This window comes from Staurois parvus, unplaced genomic scaffold (genome assembly GCF_062004578.1).
Source record: "Staurois parvus isolate SC_StPar_1 unplaced genomic scaffold, SC_StPar_1.0 ptg000192l, whole genome shotgun sequence".
Taxonomy (NCBI): domain Eukaryota; kingdom Metazoa; phylum Chordata; class Amphibia; order Anura; family Ranidae; genus Staurois; species Staurois parvus.
In genome coordinates this window covers 5813705-5833137 of record NW_028317988.1, presented here as the reverse complement: position 1 = coordinate 5833137, position 19433 = coordinate 5813705, and the positions used below count along the sequence as shown (strand labels likewise).

At 40.8% G+C, this 19433-nt stretch overlaps 1 protein-coding gene across 1 annotated transcript in view; it reads left to right on the top strand.

Annotated features, from left to right (window-relative positions):
- Positions 1-19433, top strand: part of BICRAL (BICRA like chromatin remodeling complex associated protein) — an 80148-nt gene that overhangs the window by 42292 nt on the left and 18423 nt on the right. Inside the window, exons 4-11 of the mRNA XM_089677824.1 lie at positions 5005-5053; positions 8038-8106; positions 9004-10626; positions 12537-12627; positions 14487-14545; positions 15162-15223; positions 15677-15822; positions 19265-19359. Coding sequence (XP_089533950.1) covers positions 5005-5053; positions 8038-8106; positions 9004-10626; positions 12537-12627; positions 14487-14545; positions 15162-15223; positions 15677-15822; positions 19265-19359 — 2194 coding nt within the window. The remainder of the gene's footprint in view (positions 1-5004; positions 5054-8037; positions 8107-9003; positions 10627-12536; positions 12628-14486; positions 14546-15161; positions 15224-15676; positions 15823-19264; positions 19360-19433) is intronic.

Below are 19433 nucleotides of genomic sequence, written 5' to 3'. Positions count from 1 at the left end.
AGGATTTATATAGCGCATTTTACAAAATGAAGGTAGACATTACAGTTACAATACAATTTGGTACAAGAGGAAACAGAGGGCCTGCTCGTTAGAGCTTATAATCTAGGAGGAAGGGTTGAGTGATACAAAAGGTAATAGCTGTGAGGGGATAAGCTGATGGAGGAAATAAATGTCCGTTTACTAGGTAGAAGCAGGATAGGCTTCTTTAACAAGAGAGGTTTTTAGGGATCGTCTAAAGGTGGATAGATTAGAAGATAGCCAGACAGATTGGGGTAGGAAGTTCCATAGGATTGGAGAAGCTCAGCAGAAGTCCTGGAGGCGAGCATGGAAGGGGGTGACACGGGAACTAGAGAGTATAAGGTCTTGGGCGGATCGAAGAGAGCAGTTTGGTTGATATTTTGAGACCAGGTTGGTGATGTAGCTGGGGGCAGAGTTGTGGCTGGCCTTGTAAGTTGTTGTTAGTATTTTGAATTTTATTCGTTGGGTGAGAGGAAGCCAGTGGAGGGATTGGAAGAGAGGGGCAGCAGACACTGAACGGTTGGTAAGGTGGATGAGCCTTGCAGCAGTATTCATGATGGACTGGAGGGGGATAGCCTATGTAAAAGGTAAGCCAATGAGGAGGAAGTTGCAGTAGTCGAGTCGAAGAAGTGTAGTTCGAGAATAGAAAGAGGTCCAAGGACAGAACCTTGGGGGACCCTGACAATAAGAGGAGTAAGAGAGGAGGAAGTAGAGTTTAAAGTGACACTGAAGGTGAGGTCATATAGGTAAGATTAGAACCAACAGAGAGTACAGTCTCGAAGGCCAAGTAGAGTTTTTTGAGGAAGCGGAAGTGGTTTACTGTGTCAAAGGCAGCGGAGAGGTCCAAAAGTAAAAGTACAGAATAGCGACCATTGGTTTTAGCGGTTAGTAAGTCGTTTGTGAGTTTTAAGAGAGCAGTTTCTGTGGAGTGTTGTGGGAAAAATCCAGACTGAAGGAGATCGAGAAGGTTATTCTCAATGGGGTGAAAGCTCAGCCGGTTGTAGACTAGACGTTCAAGGAGTTTGGAGGCAAAAGGGAGTAAGAAGATGGGTTTTAGGTTGCTAAGATTGGTGGGATCCAGTGAGGCCTTTTTAAGTATGGGGGTGACTAGCACATGTTTTAGAGAGTTGGGGAAGATGCCAGTAGAAAGGGAGAGATTGAAGATATGAGTTAAAGAGTGAAGGATAGAGCCAGAGGGTGACCGTAGTATTTGCAAGGAAGCAGGGTCCAGGGGACAGGTGGTTAGGTGGGCTTTAGAAAAAAGTTTACCAACCTCCTCTATAGTAGCTGGGTTAAAAAAGGGAACTATAGATTGTGCAGGTGGACAAGGAGTGTAGGGTGAGGGAGATGTCTGGTGGACAAGAAGTGTAGGATGAGGAAGATATCTGTACAGTGGAGATCTCCTCACGAATTGTATCAATCCTATTTTTTAAGTGATTAGCAATCTCCTGGGCAGTAAGTGAGTTAGTGGGTGAAGATAAAGAAGGACGAAGTAGAGTGTTAAAGGAAGAAAAGAGTTGACGGGGATTACGTGAGAGGGTGTTAATCAGAGTGATAAAAATAGATCTGTTTGGCAATGTGTAGACAAGAATTATATTTTTGCAGGGCAGATTTATATTGATCGAAGTCTTGCTGGGTCTTAGTCTTACGCCGTAAATGCTCAAGAGAACGGCTATGTTTTTTGAGGCATCTGGTATTGTCTGTTTTCCAGGGCTGTAGTGGCCTAATTCTGTGTGTAGTGAGGGGGGGCAATGTGTCCATGGTGGACAGTGAACTGTTGTAGACAGAAGTGGCCAGGTTGGGGCAGGACAGGGCTGAGATTTTGTCATAGAGACAACCTGTTGACGAAAAAAGAAGAGAAGGGTTAAGATAGCGAAGGTTTCTACAGGTAGCTGTTTGGTAGTTGGAAGCCAAGGAGGAGGAAGCCAAGGAGAGAGTGAAGATAATAAGGGAGTGATCAGAGAGAGGAAAAGGAAAGTTGGTGAGGTTGCAAGGACTGCATAGGTAGGAGAATACAAGGTTGAGAAAGTTACCATTAGAGTGAGTATCAGCATGTGTCCATTGTTTTAAGTCAAAAGAAGAGGTTAGGGTCAGAAGTTTAGAGGTAGCAGGAGTGTTAAGATTAACAGGGATGTTGAAGTCACCAAGAATGATTGTGGGAATTTCAGAAGAGAGAAAGTAAGGCAGCCAGGCAGAAAAGTCATCAAGGAAGCTTGATACCGGTCCATGAGGCTGATAGATCACAGCAATTCTTAAAGAAACTGGAGAAAATAGATGAATAGAGTGAACTTCAAATGAGGAGAGGGACAGAGAGGGAGGTGAATGAAGGCCCTGAAAAGTGTTTTGAGGGGATAGGAGGATTCCAACGCCACCTCCTTTCCGTCCACTAGGCCTGGGAGAGTGAGTCCAGAGGAGACCACCAGAGGAGAGGGCAGCAGGAGAGGGAAAGTCAGATTCATGAAGCCAGCAAGTTAAAGGAGATTGTGATAAAAAGGTCAAGGACAGAGGTGAGTTTGTTACAGACAGAGTGGGCATTCCAGAGGGCACAGGAAAAAAGGAGGCTGGTTCTAGGAAGAAGAGGAATAGTAATTAGATTGTGTGGATTGAAGGTACAGTTAGAGGATAGGGGGTGCTGGGTATGCTGATAAAAGGAAAAAGATGGCGGCCCGGGATTTGGGGAAATGAAGGGTGAGGGATGTAATATGGGAGTAAGACTTCTATGAAGGGACAGGTTCCAGTGACATGGAGGTTTTATTAATGTGTGAGTTCAGAATTAGAAGGAGTTGATGAGTACAGTAGTAAGGTGAAGACAGGAATGAGGATGATATGAATAAGTTGTGGGGTGGAGAAGAGGGATAAAGGAGAGAGAGTTTGAAGAGACTGGATACAACTGTGAGAAGGAGGAGTAGGGAGTGCATGTTACAGAGTGGTGAGATAAAGAAGCAGACTGGATAAGAGCTAAAAGAGCTGGATGGTCACCTATAGTCTGATTAGTATTTGAAATTGTCTGCTTCTCACTTTGTGCATTCGCTGAAGTGCAAAGCCAGTACTTTGCTCAATACTTCATCCAAGGTGAATACTTTATTGAAACTGATCGAACATCTGCGGATACCTAAAGATGCCACTGCACATGCATACTGTATCTTTGCTGCCAATTTGCATAGTGTATGTATTTATTATGTTTAGGAATAAAGATTAAAGCTGGTAAGTATTTTATTCATATTTTTCAGTTAGGTATATTTCATATTTAGCATGTGCAGCCAACAGGTGGAGCTGTACGGTCTGCGTCGATGGACTTTTGTTTGCTTCAAGGGGGTTTTGCATTAAAGTCGTTGTAAACTATTACATATATCCAGTGGCCTTATGTGAAGTAATTAGGTGAAACAAATCCTCCTACATAAGCTGCGTTTATCTGCAGCCCTCCCTCCTCTACAGCCTTCTAAAGCACACATTTGATATAGCTTTCCTTAGCTTCAGAAGGCAGGGGACAGGGAACTGATGTTTGTAATTTGAGATCTGAGTGGAGGGAATGGACACACCCTTTTTTATACAGTCTCATAGAGAAACATGCACTGCTGAAGCTGCCAGTCACATGCTGAATGCTGGAGGGGCGATGCCATCTCCAGGGATTGTCAGGTGTGGGCATAGGCTGTCAGAAGTGACTCATGCACATAGCAGAGGAATGAGGGAGGAGACAGAAATCACAGTAGGTGCTTTGGATAGAGGCAAGTACAAACTATAGAAGGATATGCTTTGATCATTTTTCTTTACAGAGGTCTACGGTCACTTTAATATGCAAGTCTATTGAAAAATCTACTTAAAGCAGGCAAGAAGATAGTCAACTGCAGGTCAAATAAACCTGTCAATGAACTTTGATTTTAGGCCTTTTTCACACGAGAGTTCTGTTTTTTCATCACTTCAGTCACATTTTTCCAAGAAAAAACAGATCAGTTCACATTTCTTTTTCATCAGTTTACGTCAGTTTTTCATCGGTTTGCATCAGTTTACATCCATTTTTCATCAGTTTACATTCGTTTTTCATCAGTTTTTTGTCTGTTTTCGTCTGTTTACATCTGTTTTCGTCAGTTTACATCCATTTTTATCCATTTACATCCGTTTTTTTCTCAGTTGTATATTGTAGTAACACGCAGTAAGCCAATGCACAATAATAATGAAAATACCACACCTTAATGCACATAGGGTAATGCACCATAATTGACCACTGAAGTGTGAAGGGACCCTTACTGTATAGGAAGAGATCTTTGCTCCTGAGTTTTTGGCTGCAGACATTACAAGTTACATTCTTGGACTTTTCATTAAATTTACATTGCAGATTTTACATCTTCAAAATTTCTCAAAAAAAGTTCTCATTTGCAGCAGTGGGGATGGGGCTCTTGACATATCTGAAAGAGCTGGGAACTCTGGAAAGATGACTTTGCTACTAAGGCTGCATTCACACCTCGGCACTTTGAATTGTGGGCAGAATCACCACGATTCTGCCCGCAATTTCAAGTTGCTCTACTAAAATGGCAAAACACACAATGCGGGCTTCAGATGCCATTCATTTGAATGGCACCTAAAAACGCAGTGCGATTCTGCAGCGATTGTGGTGTGATAAATTGTGCTGCAAAAGCTCCTACTCATTTTTGGGTGACAAACTTCACGCGTTGTGGTGTTCCGCGATTGCAGCACAATTTATCGCACAACAATAGCGACAGAACCACACCACATTTTTAGGTGTCATTCAAATGAATGGCATCTGAAATCTGCATTGTGTGTTTTGCCATTTTAGTAGAGCGTTTTGATTTGCAGCGATTCTGCCCACAATTCAAAACACCTAGTTATGAATGCAGCCTTATGTCCAGAGGAGATATAAGAAGCTGGTGGATAATTCAGCCCACCAGCATCCCACCATAGCTGAAAAATGATAGTTAATCCTTTATATAATTGAATGTGTTTCTAAATATGTGCAAATCTTTTTTTAAGGGACGCTCAGGCATTGAATTATTATCTACATGGATCGGGAAATAAATCTGTAAGTTTTATGCTGTGCATGTCGAATAAAAACAAATGAAATCTAGAGTATCTTTATTTTTACATCTATTGGCTGTGGTGTGTGTTTTTCTTGTGTCAGATATATTTTATGAGGTTTTTGCTAGCTTTGATTTTGATCCCAAGCATTACTAGGTGTAAATGTAGAATGCAGGAGTTAAAGTGGTTGTAAACCTTTATATATACCCAATGAAGTGACCGGCCTCAGGTGATACACAGAGATAAAACAAACTACATAAGTTGTATCTGTTTATCTGCAGTCTTCTCTTTTCTACATCCTTTCAAAGTGCTGAATTTTAAGGCTTGTCTGAATGTTCACAAAAAGGGGGCAGAGAGCTAAAGTTACCCACTGAAGACCCCAGTGAGGAGAGTTCTGAGAGCTGATTGGAGGGATGAGACACCCCCCCCCCTCCACACAGGAACAGAGTTGAGGCTGTCAATTTTTGCAAGTCCCTCCCCTGACACCATTTATCTCTTGGTGTCAGGAAAACTTATCAGAAGTAACTCGTGCTGATAGCAGAGGAAGGAAGCAGCAGATAGACGTATAGGGGTTGATTTACTAAAGGCAAATAGACTATGCACTTTGCCAGTGCAGTTGCACTCTGCAAGGGCAGTTGTCCAGAACTTAATAAATGAGCAGAGGCTTTGCTGACTTCCATCATCCAATCATGTGCAAGCAAAAATGCTATTTTTTTTAATTTTCCTTGCATATGATTGGGTATTTTTTGTAAAACGAAGCTTTACGTCATTTACTAATGTCTGGAGAAACTGCACTTGCAGCGTGCATCTGCGCTTTTCAAAGAGCACAGTTTATTTGCCTTTAGTAAATCAACCCCATTGTGCTCTTAATTGAGACAAGTACACACTATAGAGGGATATGCATTGCTCATATTTCATGTCTGAGGGTTACAGCCACTTTTACAGGTACGCTTGGGTATAATGTCAATCATTTTGAGTTATTGAAAATATCTATGTGATTTGAAAAAGTTAAAAACATTAAGTTAGGTTAGGTTTTTGCTTTATGCTTTTCATGTGCTGTTGCAGGGGTGGGTGACTGCGGTCCTCCATCTGTTGCAGAACTACAAGTCCCATTATGCCTCTGACTCTTGAAGTAACTTCAGTCTTCCCATCATGCCTCTGCCTCTAGGAGTCATGCTTGTAACTGTCAGTCTTGCAATGCCTCATGGGACATGTAGTTCCACAACAGCTGGAGGGTCGCAGTTGTCCACCCCTGTGCTATGGCATATAAGGTCACCTTAAAGTGACTGTGGAGCAATTTATCTTCAACATTCACAGTAGAAGCATTGAAGTCTTTCAAGTTCTCTCAGCAGCTCAGCTGAGCAGCCGGGTCACTGCTGGGAAAGAGGGAGTCGCATGGAGAGCTGAGCTTCTAAATCATTGTTAGGAGGGGTGACCTGAGCAGCTGGGTCACTGCTGGGAAGAAGGGAGGCGCATGGAGAGCTGAGCTTCTAAATCATTGTTGGGAGGGGTGAGCTGAGAAGCTGGGTCACTGCTGGGAAGGAGGGAGGCGCATGGAGAGCTGAGCTTCTAAATCATTGTTGGGAGGGGTGAGCTGAGAAGCTGGGTCACTGCTGGGAAGGAGGGAGGCGCATGGAGAGCTGAGCTTCTAAATCATTGTTGGGAGGGGTGAGCTGAGCAGCTGGGTCACTGCTGGGAAGGAGGGAGGCGCATGGAGAGCTGAGCTTCTAAATCATTGTTGGGAGGAGTGAGCTGAGCAGCTGCTGGGAGGAGGGAGTAAGGTGAGCTCAGCTACTGAGAGAAAGTCTTAAAGTCTAAGGCTTCATGTACACGAGCCTACTCTGACCGCTGACTGCTGGGAAACGCAAATCGTGGCAAAAACGTGGTACCGCAGTTTGCCGTGGTTTGCGTTTTCCCATGGTCGGCGGTCAAAACGTTCCTATTCTGAATGCGATTCTTTCACGTTCAGGAGAGGGAGGTTTAAACTCACCTAAACGTGGCAGCTCTTAAACTCTGCTAAAAGCCTATGTGTACATGGACACACAGGCTTTTATGGAGTTGAGATTAGGAGCTTTGCAAAAAAAATGCCAAAAGCTCCTAAACGCAAGTTTAGCAGCTGCTCATGTACATGGAGCCTATGTCCACCTTTTGCAAAAAAAATAAGTGCACTCATAATAAATTTAAAAAATGTGCATGTATAATTTTTTTTACATAGGAGCCTGGAAAGCATTCCCATATGGAAGAAAAATATTTTTTAAAAATATTCTTCCCAAATATATTCCATATATTTGAAATACTACAACTTTGGTCATATTCAATATATTTCAATAAATATGTGTGTATATATATATATATATATATATATATATACTGCATGTTGAAATGCGTTTTTATTACAGGATATATGAAAAATATTTTTAAAAATACATTTCAAATATACTGTATGTCTTTAAAAATACAAATCTACATTTTTGGAATGGATTTACAAATATATGTAAAAATATATGTTAAAATGACTTTTTTATATGTTAAAAAAAATCTGAAGAATATATTTTAAAAAAATATATTTTAATATATATAATAACCAATCAGCTTCCAGGTTTTATTGCCAACATTTAACTGAACAAGCTGCAGTTAGAAGCTGATTGGCTACCATGCACAAGATTTTGCACTCTCCAGTTTTAATAAAACAATCCCATAGACTTCTATGACTGACCACCCCCATTAAAAATGCTGGTTGCTTGCCTATCAGTTCTGATTCTCATTTGATTTCACTTGCTGCATGCTGGTTCAGTGGATCATAGTACAGAACTCGGACACAGCAAGGTTCAGGAGGAGGTCAGCAATCGCAGCGTGCATGTATCTCCACAGTTATCCTTGTAGAAAGTCGGTTTTATTACATTGAAATATTTCTCGTTCAACTTTTGAGACGTGTAAATGTTGTAAAAATTTCAACTTAAATGAACTGTTCTTTGTTTTACTTAACAGGCTGCTGATGAATTAACAGATGCAGATTTTTTAGCCTCTAATTCAAACTCCATTTTTGCCAATGCTAGTGTAAGTATAAATGAGAGAAAACAAAAAAAAGGATATATGTCTTGACAACAATTAACAAACAAGTAGGAGTCATAGAAACTATACTAGGAAGCATAGAAATTGTAAGAGGAGTCACAGAAACTGTAGTTTTCATTTTATTTTAAAAATGCAGATTGCAAATCCAGTGCATTTGCAGGCACCAAATCGCATGATATCGCAGTACCAGGTGATTTGATGTGGCATTCAGTGCATTACTGTATCTGCATACCAATGTGATTTGCAGCCCATTCGAATGAATGGGCTGCAAAATTGCACCACACGGTAACAAGTGGGATTTGTATGGGAATGCTGCACATGTTCCTGTGCAAGTCTGGTGTGATTCAGTCCTCAGGCCACGCACACAGTCAGCGCAGACGCACACAGTCAGAGCAAATATAGAGTGGACTTAGTCACAAACAAAGAACACATGATGCCTTCCTAGTGGAATTGCTATTTATGTTCCTAACATAGCAATTACTGATGAGCATATATGGGAGGTTTCTCTATTGTATGTTAGCTAGAAGGTGACTAGTGTCTAGAGAACTATTGTGGCTTGGTTGGTACACAAAGACAATACTTGGACAAACTTGCAGCATTAATCCTTTGCTTATATCGTACATATGGAGCGTAAGAAAATCATTAAGTGACATTTAGTTCTCCTATATATGGAGGATCCTCTGGTGAAGTGTATTGAAATGAAACCGCCCAGAGTTTGTTTTTTTGCTGTATGACCCTTAAAGTGAAGAAATAAAATTCACATTTTCTAGAATGACTATAGAATGACTATTCCTAGGAGCTCAGAAAACACATCTCCTGATGAAAATATATATTTTTTATTTGCTGCACCCCATTTAACCCTCCTATATAATTTTTCCTCAGCTTGCTGATGCTAAATCATCTGCTAAAACTGCACACAGCCCAGAGGAAGAGGAATCCAAAGATGGAATGGAATTGTCTACTAACATTCAATACTTTGAAGATGATCTTGAACCATCCCCTATGCCGGACCTCACTGAGGACATCCTACAGAAGTCACTGCAGGAGGCCAATATCACGGAACAGATATTGGCAGAAGAGGCTTACTTGGATGCCAGCATAGAATCTGGCCAACAGTTTCCTAATGTTCCATTTCACACTCATTCATCAGCATCGTTTACTCAGGCCAGCACTGACCCTAGTTACTCAGGCCAAACATTACATCCCATAGGAGTGACCCATGTGCCTGTAGTTCCACAGCAGTTAGGTGCATCATTTGCAGGAAACACCGTGGGTGTGCAGCATGGTTTTATGCAACATGTTGGAATTATCCCTGGCCAGCAAATGCCAAATAGTGGCCATGGTAGTTCTGGACAGATCCATGTAATCGGCTCCATTAATAGCCAATCTCCAGTTATGACTATAAATAATCTTGATGGTTCCCAGATTATACTCAAAAGTGGCCAACAAGTACCTCCCAATGCTAGTGGGGGGCTTGTAATACAAAGACAGACTCCAAATGGCAATGCCGTTTTCGGAAGCCCAAACACAAGTCCAGCAGGACAACCGGTTGTTCCATTCAGTAGTGGCAATTTTCAAGCATCTTTACCTGTTCATAATATTATTATTCACAGAGGACCAGCACCAAATTCTAATAAAGCTCCCATAAATATTCAGCCTAAGCCATTGCAAGTAGGACAGCAGGCACCCTACAATATTAGTCACGTAGGAGTACAACATCATCATGGGCATCAAGGTATCCCGTTCGTCACGGCAGCCCAAAGTTCTTCTATGAGTCAACAAATGCCAGTAAACCAGCAATGTTCTCGTAAACCTTCCAGTCAGCAGCCTGGTGGTGGTAGCATTGTCATCCATTCTCCAGCTGGTCAACAACACTGTCATGCAAACCAATTTATCATTCCCACTGGCCTTTCCCTAAATAATAATTCAATGCAGCAAATCCAGGCCATTAACTCCCAGCTTGCACAGGCACAGCCATCCCATCTGGGTCCTCAACAGGTTCCTGCCGAACATATGTTGATGAGCAGAAACTCAACAGGTTTGGTTAGGCCTAGTCAACAGTACCCGGGACAAATGTTACATAGTCCAGGTACAGCCGTGCAAATTGTTCCTGGACAGTCATTTACAAGTTCTGGAGGTCAAGTCATTTTGAACCATGGACCATCTCAAAGTGTGGGAGGGCAGATGGCGCAGCTGTCTCCTACACTACTGCATTTGTCTCCTGGTCAAAGCACCACCATTCTAGGAAGATCAGGCATATCATCAGCACCATCTGGTTGCTCAAATATGCCATCTGGAAACCGCTTCACTATTGTAAGTTCTGGAGCTGGACTTCAGCGAACAGGAGCAGGATTTCCAAGAGGAACAGACAGTTACATAACAGAGCAGGAACAGAACAGAGCACAAACTGCAATGAATGAAACTCATCTTCAGTCCTCCAGTGCTAAAACCAGCAGCAGTTTAAGTCCCAAAACAGCTTCCCAGCAGGCATTTTCTCTTAACCAGGTAAAGTGTAGTGAAGCTCTATGTTATCATTATACTGAAGTGTTTTTAGTTTTAAATAATTTTAAATTGATCCATAAAAATGGTAATTTTCTGTCTTCACCTTCCAAATTGACCCAGAATGGGTGGTATTTAGAAAGCTGTGCCATTTCCTCAGCATGATAGTATCATAAAAGGTTTGGAACACCCAAGCCACCATTAAGGCTGGTCTGGGACGTAATAAGGCTGGTCTAGGACGTAAAATGCTGGTCTGGGACGTCAGTCTGCAATTGAATCATATGTAGTGCATAACCTGATTTTGGATAATACATAAGATATGTTGAAAAAGGGATTGGCAGCACCAGAAAAAAGTATAGTGGCTTAGGCAGGTACATCATTTTTACTGCAACAATGCTGCCCAGCCAGAAGGAGCTTGAGCTTATGCAGAATGTTAGGGTAGTTAGCATCATAGAGCATAGAGAGAAGGAATTTGATGGAATGGTATTTCTAGGTCATGCCATAATACTTGATTACAAAAGTGGGTGGCATTGTTGGTACCATCTGGGCCCAGATACCTAACGAAATGGAGACATTGGTTGTGGAAGGCAGCCCCGATCCCAAAAAAGTCCACACCACCTGGATGTGTTGGAGGACCTACAGCCATTCAGATGCTTTCTGAGCTCTAATCTCCACCTGAATGGCCTTATTTCCTTTTACTTCTATCAATTTTTCGTGCGTTTCTCAGAGTGCTCAGTTATCCTTTTTTTTTTTTCCTTGTTTCTCTTGTTTCTTTCCTCTTCCTCACTCTTTCCATGTTATATCTTACTGCCACTATTGGTTACCACTGATTGTCGTATACACAGTGAAGTTGACAACCTATTCTGCTCATTGCATGTTGTTACATCCGTTTTTTCATGGGTATAGTATGCCGCTCTTTTCTGCTTCAGGGGGGTCTCATCCATGACATGTTTTTGCTCACCATTTTCAACTGTTATCTCATGCCTTTGTATTAAAAACGTAAAACTTTTGAGAAGATATTTAACCAAAAATCTAGCATAGGTAGGAAGAGGAACACTTATTTGTTTCTGAATCTGTTTCTTTTTTTGTCTTTGGAAACTCCCAGTAAACACTGGCAATGATGATTTATTGTAACCTTCTGCTGTTTATTTTATTTAAATTGTTTTATTTGTTATTTTTGTTGTCTCCCTTAAATTGGAGTAATGCACTTTTTGTTTAAGAGGAACACCACTATTATTAGTAACTAATCTAGCAATGTTACATAATCCCTTGTAATTTACTAACAGGATTATGAGCAGAAATTTGAGGTTTTGTTCCTGTGTGCACCCTCTCCTTGTCCTTGGCATACGAGCATCTCTGAATACGGAATAAAAAAATAGAAAATTAACTTTGCATTTGTAATTTAAAGTGGTAGTAAACAGCACCAAAGAAAAAAAAAACTTGCAAGGTGAAGCATAATGTGCTAGTATGCTTGGCATACTAGCACATTATGAAGGACTTACCTTGAAACAAAGCCCTCCAGTAGAGCGCTGTCATGGCTCCTCAGGGCTTCCATCTTCACCCGGTATTTGTTCTGGGTTTGCGAGCTCTGGTCAGCTGACTGGCTGAGCCAAGATTATGTCACCCCTGCGCATGTGTGCGGGAGTCCCAGGCCACTGCACAGTGCTCTAAAGGAACATCAAGGGTATGCCGTTCCTACAGAGCGCATGCGCCGAATATCAAAACAGGCTAATATCTCCTAAACAGCTCACGTTTAGGAGATATTAATTTTACCTACAGGTAAGCGTTATTATAAACTTACCTGTATGTTATATTATTAAAAAAGAGTTTACTACCACTTTATATGGATAGAAATAGATAAAAATAAAGTAAGAGATCATATATGCGCCTTTTTGATGTGTTTTTTTTTCTTGTAGACTGCAAAAAAACTCGCCAATCCCCTCTCTCCAGTTTCATGTCTGAAAAACCAGGAGAGACAATCTCACACACACATTGCTTCCCTGACAGGTACCTTTATTTATTTATTTATTTATTTATTTATTTATTTATTGCAGGTACTTATATGGCTCTGTCAATTTATGCAGCATTTTACATATATATATTGTACATTCGCATCAGTCCCTAACCCTCAAGGGGTGTACAATCTAAGGTCCCTAACTCACATTCATACATACACATACTAGGGCCAATTTAGACAGGAGCAAATTAACCTACCAGCATGTCTTTGGAGCGTGGGAGGAAACTGGAGTACTTGGAGGAAACCCATGCACGCGCACCTTTATAAGTATATGGTAATCTCATCTCATGGGCCCCCCTACTGACCCCGGGCCCTTGGGCAGTGCCCAAGTTTCCAAATGGTCAGTCCACCCCTGATGTCTACTACTGGTCAGAGATTCACTAAATAGTAAAGCACTGATGAAGATAACAGCCCTGGAGCATGTGTCTATGCACAAAGTTCCTATATTTCTTTCCTGCAGGTTTCCTTTTAGAGCTAAAATTCAAAAGAGGGGAGGAAATCTCCCTTATTGCCAAAGCCATAGATATAGACATATAGTACATATAGCAGATATTGTTATAACTGGATGGATGATATCATCAGTTATACAGAAATTGTAGCTTACAGAACCTTCCTTCCAGAAATATTCTAGTGGGGGCACAAGCATTATTATAAACTAGACTCCATTAAAAATAAAAAGTATTTTAATTTTTGGCCCGTTACAGGGATTTCTCTTTTTGACGATATTAAATTCTCAACCTCACCCTTCCCAGAGATTTTCCAGATCATTGGATAACAATCTAGGGGACAGCAGAGTTAGAGTGTACATCACTGGGTAGAAGCCACCACATGTTTTACCAGAAGAATGCACTGTTCACAGCATCTGCTGTATCACTTGCTGCCATGCCAAGACAACAATGTAACAGAGTTTGCAATATAGTAGGTTTCTTCAAAGATGCGTTAAATTCTTTCATTTCTGGTAAGAGAATTTGGAAAATCAGTTTTATAATTTTAAAATATCAGTTTTATGTCTCCACCACAGAAATTTAAATATGTTTTCATCCCTGACTTGAGAATTATGGAGGAATTAGGGTGTCACTAATTAAGCATGACTTCCCTAATCTCCCCACTCAGTTTGGGGTTCGTCAAATCCATTATTGTCACACTATTTGATATATGCATTTGTTAAATATAATGTCTGTTTTGTTGAAATATGGTGAGTGGGCAGCAGCATTGATCTGTGTCTGCTCCACTCCTTGTTTCTCCCCAAGAGGCCCACCCCTGCTCAGTATCTTCATGTGCTAGATCCAGTATCCTTCATGTGCTAGATCCAGTATCCTTCATGTGCTAGATCCAGTATCCTTCATGTGCTAGCCTTACAATGGATCAGGGGCGGACTGACCATTTGGAAACTCGGGCACTGCCCGAGGGCCCAGGGTCAGTAGGGGCCCCATGAGATGCCACTGGTACCTTTTTCATAGGCTTTTTTAAGTTTGGGCAAGGACACAGGGGCCCCATGATCCCCTATTGCCTGGGGGCCCCATGAGTTGTCAGTCTGCCCCTGGTTTAGATTACTTGCATAATGTTAAAGTTATTCATTGGTGGTATGATGATGGTATTTTCAATAATTACTATCTCTGCAGTGTTCACAGTGCACAGCTTCTGCTTTCCACTATGGAGATGTAAATATAATAAATGGCACCAAAGCTGCCAATATTTCACTGCTGATTGCAGAGCAATGGTAGCATGAATGCAAAAAGGAAAAATTATTTTTGCATGTCTTCAAAATATTCAACAGGATTATGGCTAGCTTGACGTGTTATAAATTCACTTTAAATATGTGAATGATTTACCTTTTCTTAATTTGCAGAGCCTAACTCTGGAAGTAAACAAATACAACATCATTTATCACAGCTACAGAATGTTAAGGTAAAAATTGGTTTAGTGCATGTGGATATTTTTGTATGCTTAATAATATATTTTTCAAATATGTAAAGTAAACTTGTTACTAATCTGGGCAATTCAGATTGAGGGGCTGAATCAACAGAGGTGACCATCAATGTAAACTTCACATTAAAGCAATCGGTCAATCCATACAAAATTATGTGCAGAACGTTTCTTGTTAGTCTTTCAGTGTAATGTGCGGCCAAAAGAGGCTCAGGAGCTGGAGGAAGCCATCATATGTTGATGAAAAGGTTTTTTTTCCCCAAAGGACGAACACATGATAAACTAGGGAAACGTGATGCCTGACCAAAAGTTCAACAATAATAAAAAAAGAAAAAAAAGGAAAGGAATAAAAAGGAAAGCGGAAAAGAACCACAATATTCTGTGAACGGAATTAACAAGAATCATAAGATTATGTGTGTTCATATCTAAACCAGAGACCATGCCCATTTCTATGTTATGTTTATGAGGCTAATCTTGGTGTTAAAACAATTGATCTAGGACAGTTAGATTAGAGATTTGTGTTTTTCAGTACTACAGGTTGATGATGAAAATAACTTGCAATAAAAAAGTGTAACATTATATTTTTCTTTGTTATTAGGTTGAAGGGCATCACAGAGGACTGAAGAGGATGTCCACCAAACAACTCACAAAAGAAACTCTGTAGGTTTAAACATAATGGGGGGGGGGGGGGGCATTTATTAATTTAGTTGCACAGCCAGGCAATTCTAAACAGGAGCAATTACAAAGATTTGAGACAGACTTGATTTATAATAGTTAGGGAGCTTTATTCATAAATTCCCTCTCAGCTGCTATAAATTGGCAGTGCACTAGAATAAAGCCTACCCCTGATTACCTGCTATTGTGTGTTTTGAGTGAAAATCTGTCTTATCTTCAGTGGTAAACCCAATGCAGACGTATGCAAATCTGTTGTAGTTGTCTACCTAGGTGTACAGGTGCATGGGTTGTAAATACACATAAAAACTGTAGCATAGATCTCCTGACAGGCAGCCTGATTTGCTATACATTTGTCGCTAATTTGCTTAATAAATTTCCCTTTGTATATTCTGTGGGCTTCAAGCTGTTAAACCTAACTAGTGTTCTTTATTCCTCTAGAATTCTTCAGCAGGTGCATAGAGACCAAGAACATGCTCTGGACCCCAATAAGAGCCCATTCCAGTCACTGGGTGATGCTGTCCAGAGGCTTCTCCCATACCATGTGTTTCAGGGATCACTGCCCACCAATGATGACATGCAGAAAGGTGAAACAGCAAAATATATAAGAAAGCTTTTTGCTAGATGCTGGGAAATTATTGGTGGGATTTTACTTCAATACCCAATAGCATTAATGAGGGTGGCACTGATGTTAGACCCTTAATTCCAATTCATCCATCAGGTGTTTAGCTGGGTTGAGTTCTAGGCTTTGTGTAGGCCAGTCAACCTCTCCCATGGCTCTAGTAGGGCAGAAGTCTGTTGAACTGATTTGTAAGGTTGACAATCTACAATAGTGCCAAGTTATCAGCCAATGTGTTCTTCAGTACAATACATTCTACAGTCGGCATTTATTGCTAGAGATTGCATTTTTGTGTGCCTATAATAAGGGTTGTTTGGATACTTTTGGTCCTTCAGTACAGTTTTGTAGCCCTTGGTTGAATGCGTAAAGCAACAGAACAGAGCTCTACCTCTCCGCCAATAAGCCCATGGAGTATCCGCTCAACAACTGGGCTTCATTACACCCTCCAGGTTCATCTAAAGAAGTAAAAAATGCTGGAGTCCGACTATGATATTGATCTCACTTTATTGATTTAGATACAGCACCATCTGACAAGACTGTTGTCAGATGGTGCTGTATTATAACCAGAAAAACTGGAACAGGTTTATAGTCGGAAGCTGGCATTTATTACTTCTTTGGATGCCCTTGATTAAATGGGTTAAACTCCCATCAGTAACATTGTATGCATGTAGTGTGTTATTCCCATCTTGTGTAGGTTTTTCTTGGAAATTTCCCTACCTTACTTGAAAAAAAAAAAAAGATAGGTTATTCATCTTCTTCCTAAATCGGCTCTACTGTGTGAATGTATGAATAATAATAACATTAAAGTAGAACTATAGGCAAAACTTTTTTTTTTTTCATTTTGGATAGAGTTTGGGAAGGTTATAACCCCTGTCAGGTTTTGTTTTCGCCATCTGTGTCCCATTGTGTACATTTTTCTTCACTTCCTGCCCCATAGCCAAACAGGAAGTGAGACAACATCCCTGCAAATTACGGGAAATCTTTGGGGCCCCTCAGGTCCCCATTGGAAGATTTATGGGAATAGCCCACAATTTGGGATTTTGTTCTACTTTCACGTTCAATGATAATAGTAAACAGCAAAAATAGAGAGAGTGGATCTCCTTAACAGAGGTACAGACAGCAATAAAAACTGATAAGCACTCTAATCCCTCTGCACTCCATCCAAACCTAATAGAACAGTTTTTCCTTTAGTTATACTTTAAATTGTAAGATCTCTGTTGCTAGGTTTGATAACTTTGCCCCAACAATGGTGGTCCACAGGTGTCTAACTAGCCTATTGTGCTCAAAAGTTCTCCAGGTCCTGCTGAAATTCCAGGAATCAGGCAACAGGCATCTAATGTCTGTAGCTGCCTTAAAGTGACTTTGTCCCCAAGTTTATATAACATAGACCAGGGGTCTCCAAACTTTCAAAACAAAGGGACAGTTTACTGCCCTTCAAACTTTAAGGGAGGCCGGACTGTGGCCAGTTGGAGTAGAAAATGCCCTGGCATTGGTGGGAGTAAATAGTGCCATGGGGTTGGTGGTCAGTGGGGGTTAAATACATTACATCATTGGTTTCAGTAGGAGTAATAGAGCCCCGTCATTGGTGTCAGTGGGAGAATTAGTTCCCCATCTCTGGTATTGGTGGGAAGAATAGTACTGCATTGGTGGTGTCAGTGGGAGGAATAGTGCTCCATCTTTGGTGTTAATGGAAGGAATAGTGCCTCATATCAGTGGAAGAATATTGACCCAAGGGCCGGATAAAGACAAGCTACATCTGGCTCGCAGGCCACTGTTTGGAGACCCCTGACATAAGCCTTGAGTGGGCAAGAAGAAGAAAATCAATACTAACCTGTATAGCAGGTGGCAAGTCAAATCTTTTTTTTTTCTAAGGGATATCAGTGCTGCTTCTCATTTATGAGTGTGTCAGCTGCTGCAAGCTCTAGTTTCCCCCGCCGGCCTGTTGTGTTTTGAAGTGACACAGCAGGAGGAACCACAGGGCACATCATGGGCCACATTTTCTGACACTCTATTGAAGAAAAGAAGGATTTGACTTGCTATCTGGCAGACAGGTAAGACATGATCTTCTTCTTATACAGTCTGGCCAGGACCTATGGTTTTCAGTGTGGTGACTTTGACACATTTCATAACTCCATTGTGATTGAATTTTGCTGACTGAGTTGACCATGTGGTTATAAATCCCGGGGAATGTTCCTTTCATTTGAATTGAGAAAGCCATTTTGTTGAGTTTTGAAAGGTTTTCAAAATTACAAAACAAGTCCAGTTCAATGTCACTAATTACTATCAGCTATACCATAACCTTTGCATTTTTTTTCTCAGGGCTTAAAATTAAACATTAAAAAATATAGATACACACCAGTTTTTTCAGTCAAGTAAATATGAAAATATTGCTATGAATACTTTAATTTTTTTTCACCCAGCAGGCTGAGCTCTCCTCTCTTTATCACGTTTGCTAGGCTACTCTTACCTGTTTTGCTAATTATTTTTTTTTACAGAGCTCAGTAGCCCAAGCTGAAATTTACACACACACCTGAATGGATGAGATCGGTCACCCCTCCCCTTCCCTCCTACTGGTACAGACCACTCCTAACCCAGAATCGATTAGAAAGTCTGAAGGCAAGCAGCTGCTGCTGCCCTGTTAGAAAACCCATGGGGGAAATATATCAAAAATGGGACAGGATCTGGAGTGGCTGTACATGGCAATCAGCTTCTATCTTCACCTTGTTCAATTAAGTTTTGAAAATGAAAGATCAAAGCTGACTGGATGCCATTCATAGCTGCTCAAGATTCTGGCTGCTCCTAATTTTAATTAATTCCCAGTGCATGGTGTGCTATGGGGACACCTTTTATTCAATTGTTTTTCCACAACCAAGATTTTTATAAAAACTGTACAAATAGATGAGAACAAATGTTTAAAATGAGATAAACCTAAAAAAATAAATAAAATGAATCTACGAATTATCACTAATCCTACCAAATTAAGACCTTATCTAATTTCTTTCCCCCTGTCAAATAAAAGAACAGCTAATATGAAATCAGGGACATGACACCTCTCAATATTTTGTGTGTGTCCCCACCAACCCTTCTACATCATGCTGATTCATAGCCCAGATGACCCAATAAACAAAGAGGAAATTCCTATATAACACAAGATTTGATTTTTGTCCTGAATCAGGCCTGTTTAGTTATGGCATATTGAGTAGAAGGCAGGGGGGCAGGGCTAGACACTCTTCTAGTTTTACTGAGTTTGTCTACATCTGCTGAAGTGTTGGAGCATGCTGGCCATCTTGCATTTAAGTAGCATTTAGTGAAGTCCCTTTTCAAGTTGTTTGTTACCTAACATTTCTTAAAAGGACTATGCATTCTCTTTATCACGAATTCACTAAAAAAGCATTTTTGTTCCATTCTAGTGGACAACGAATTTGAAGCTATGGCCACACATTTCTTAAAGAAGACCCAAGCAATGCTAAACAAATACCGTTTGCTGCTAATGGAAGATGCGAAGGTGTGTAAACTTTTTGAAGCTATGTACGCTACTATGTCACTTCATACAATACAGGCAAAATACCTGGGTATGAG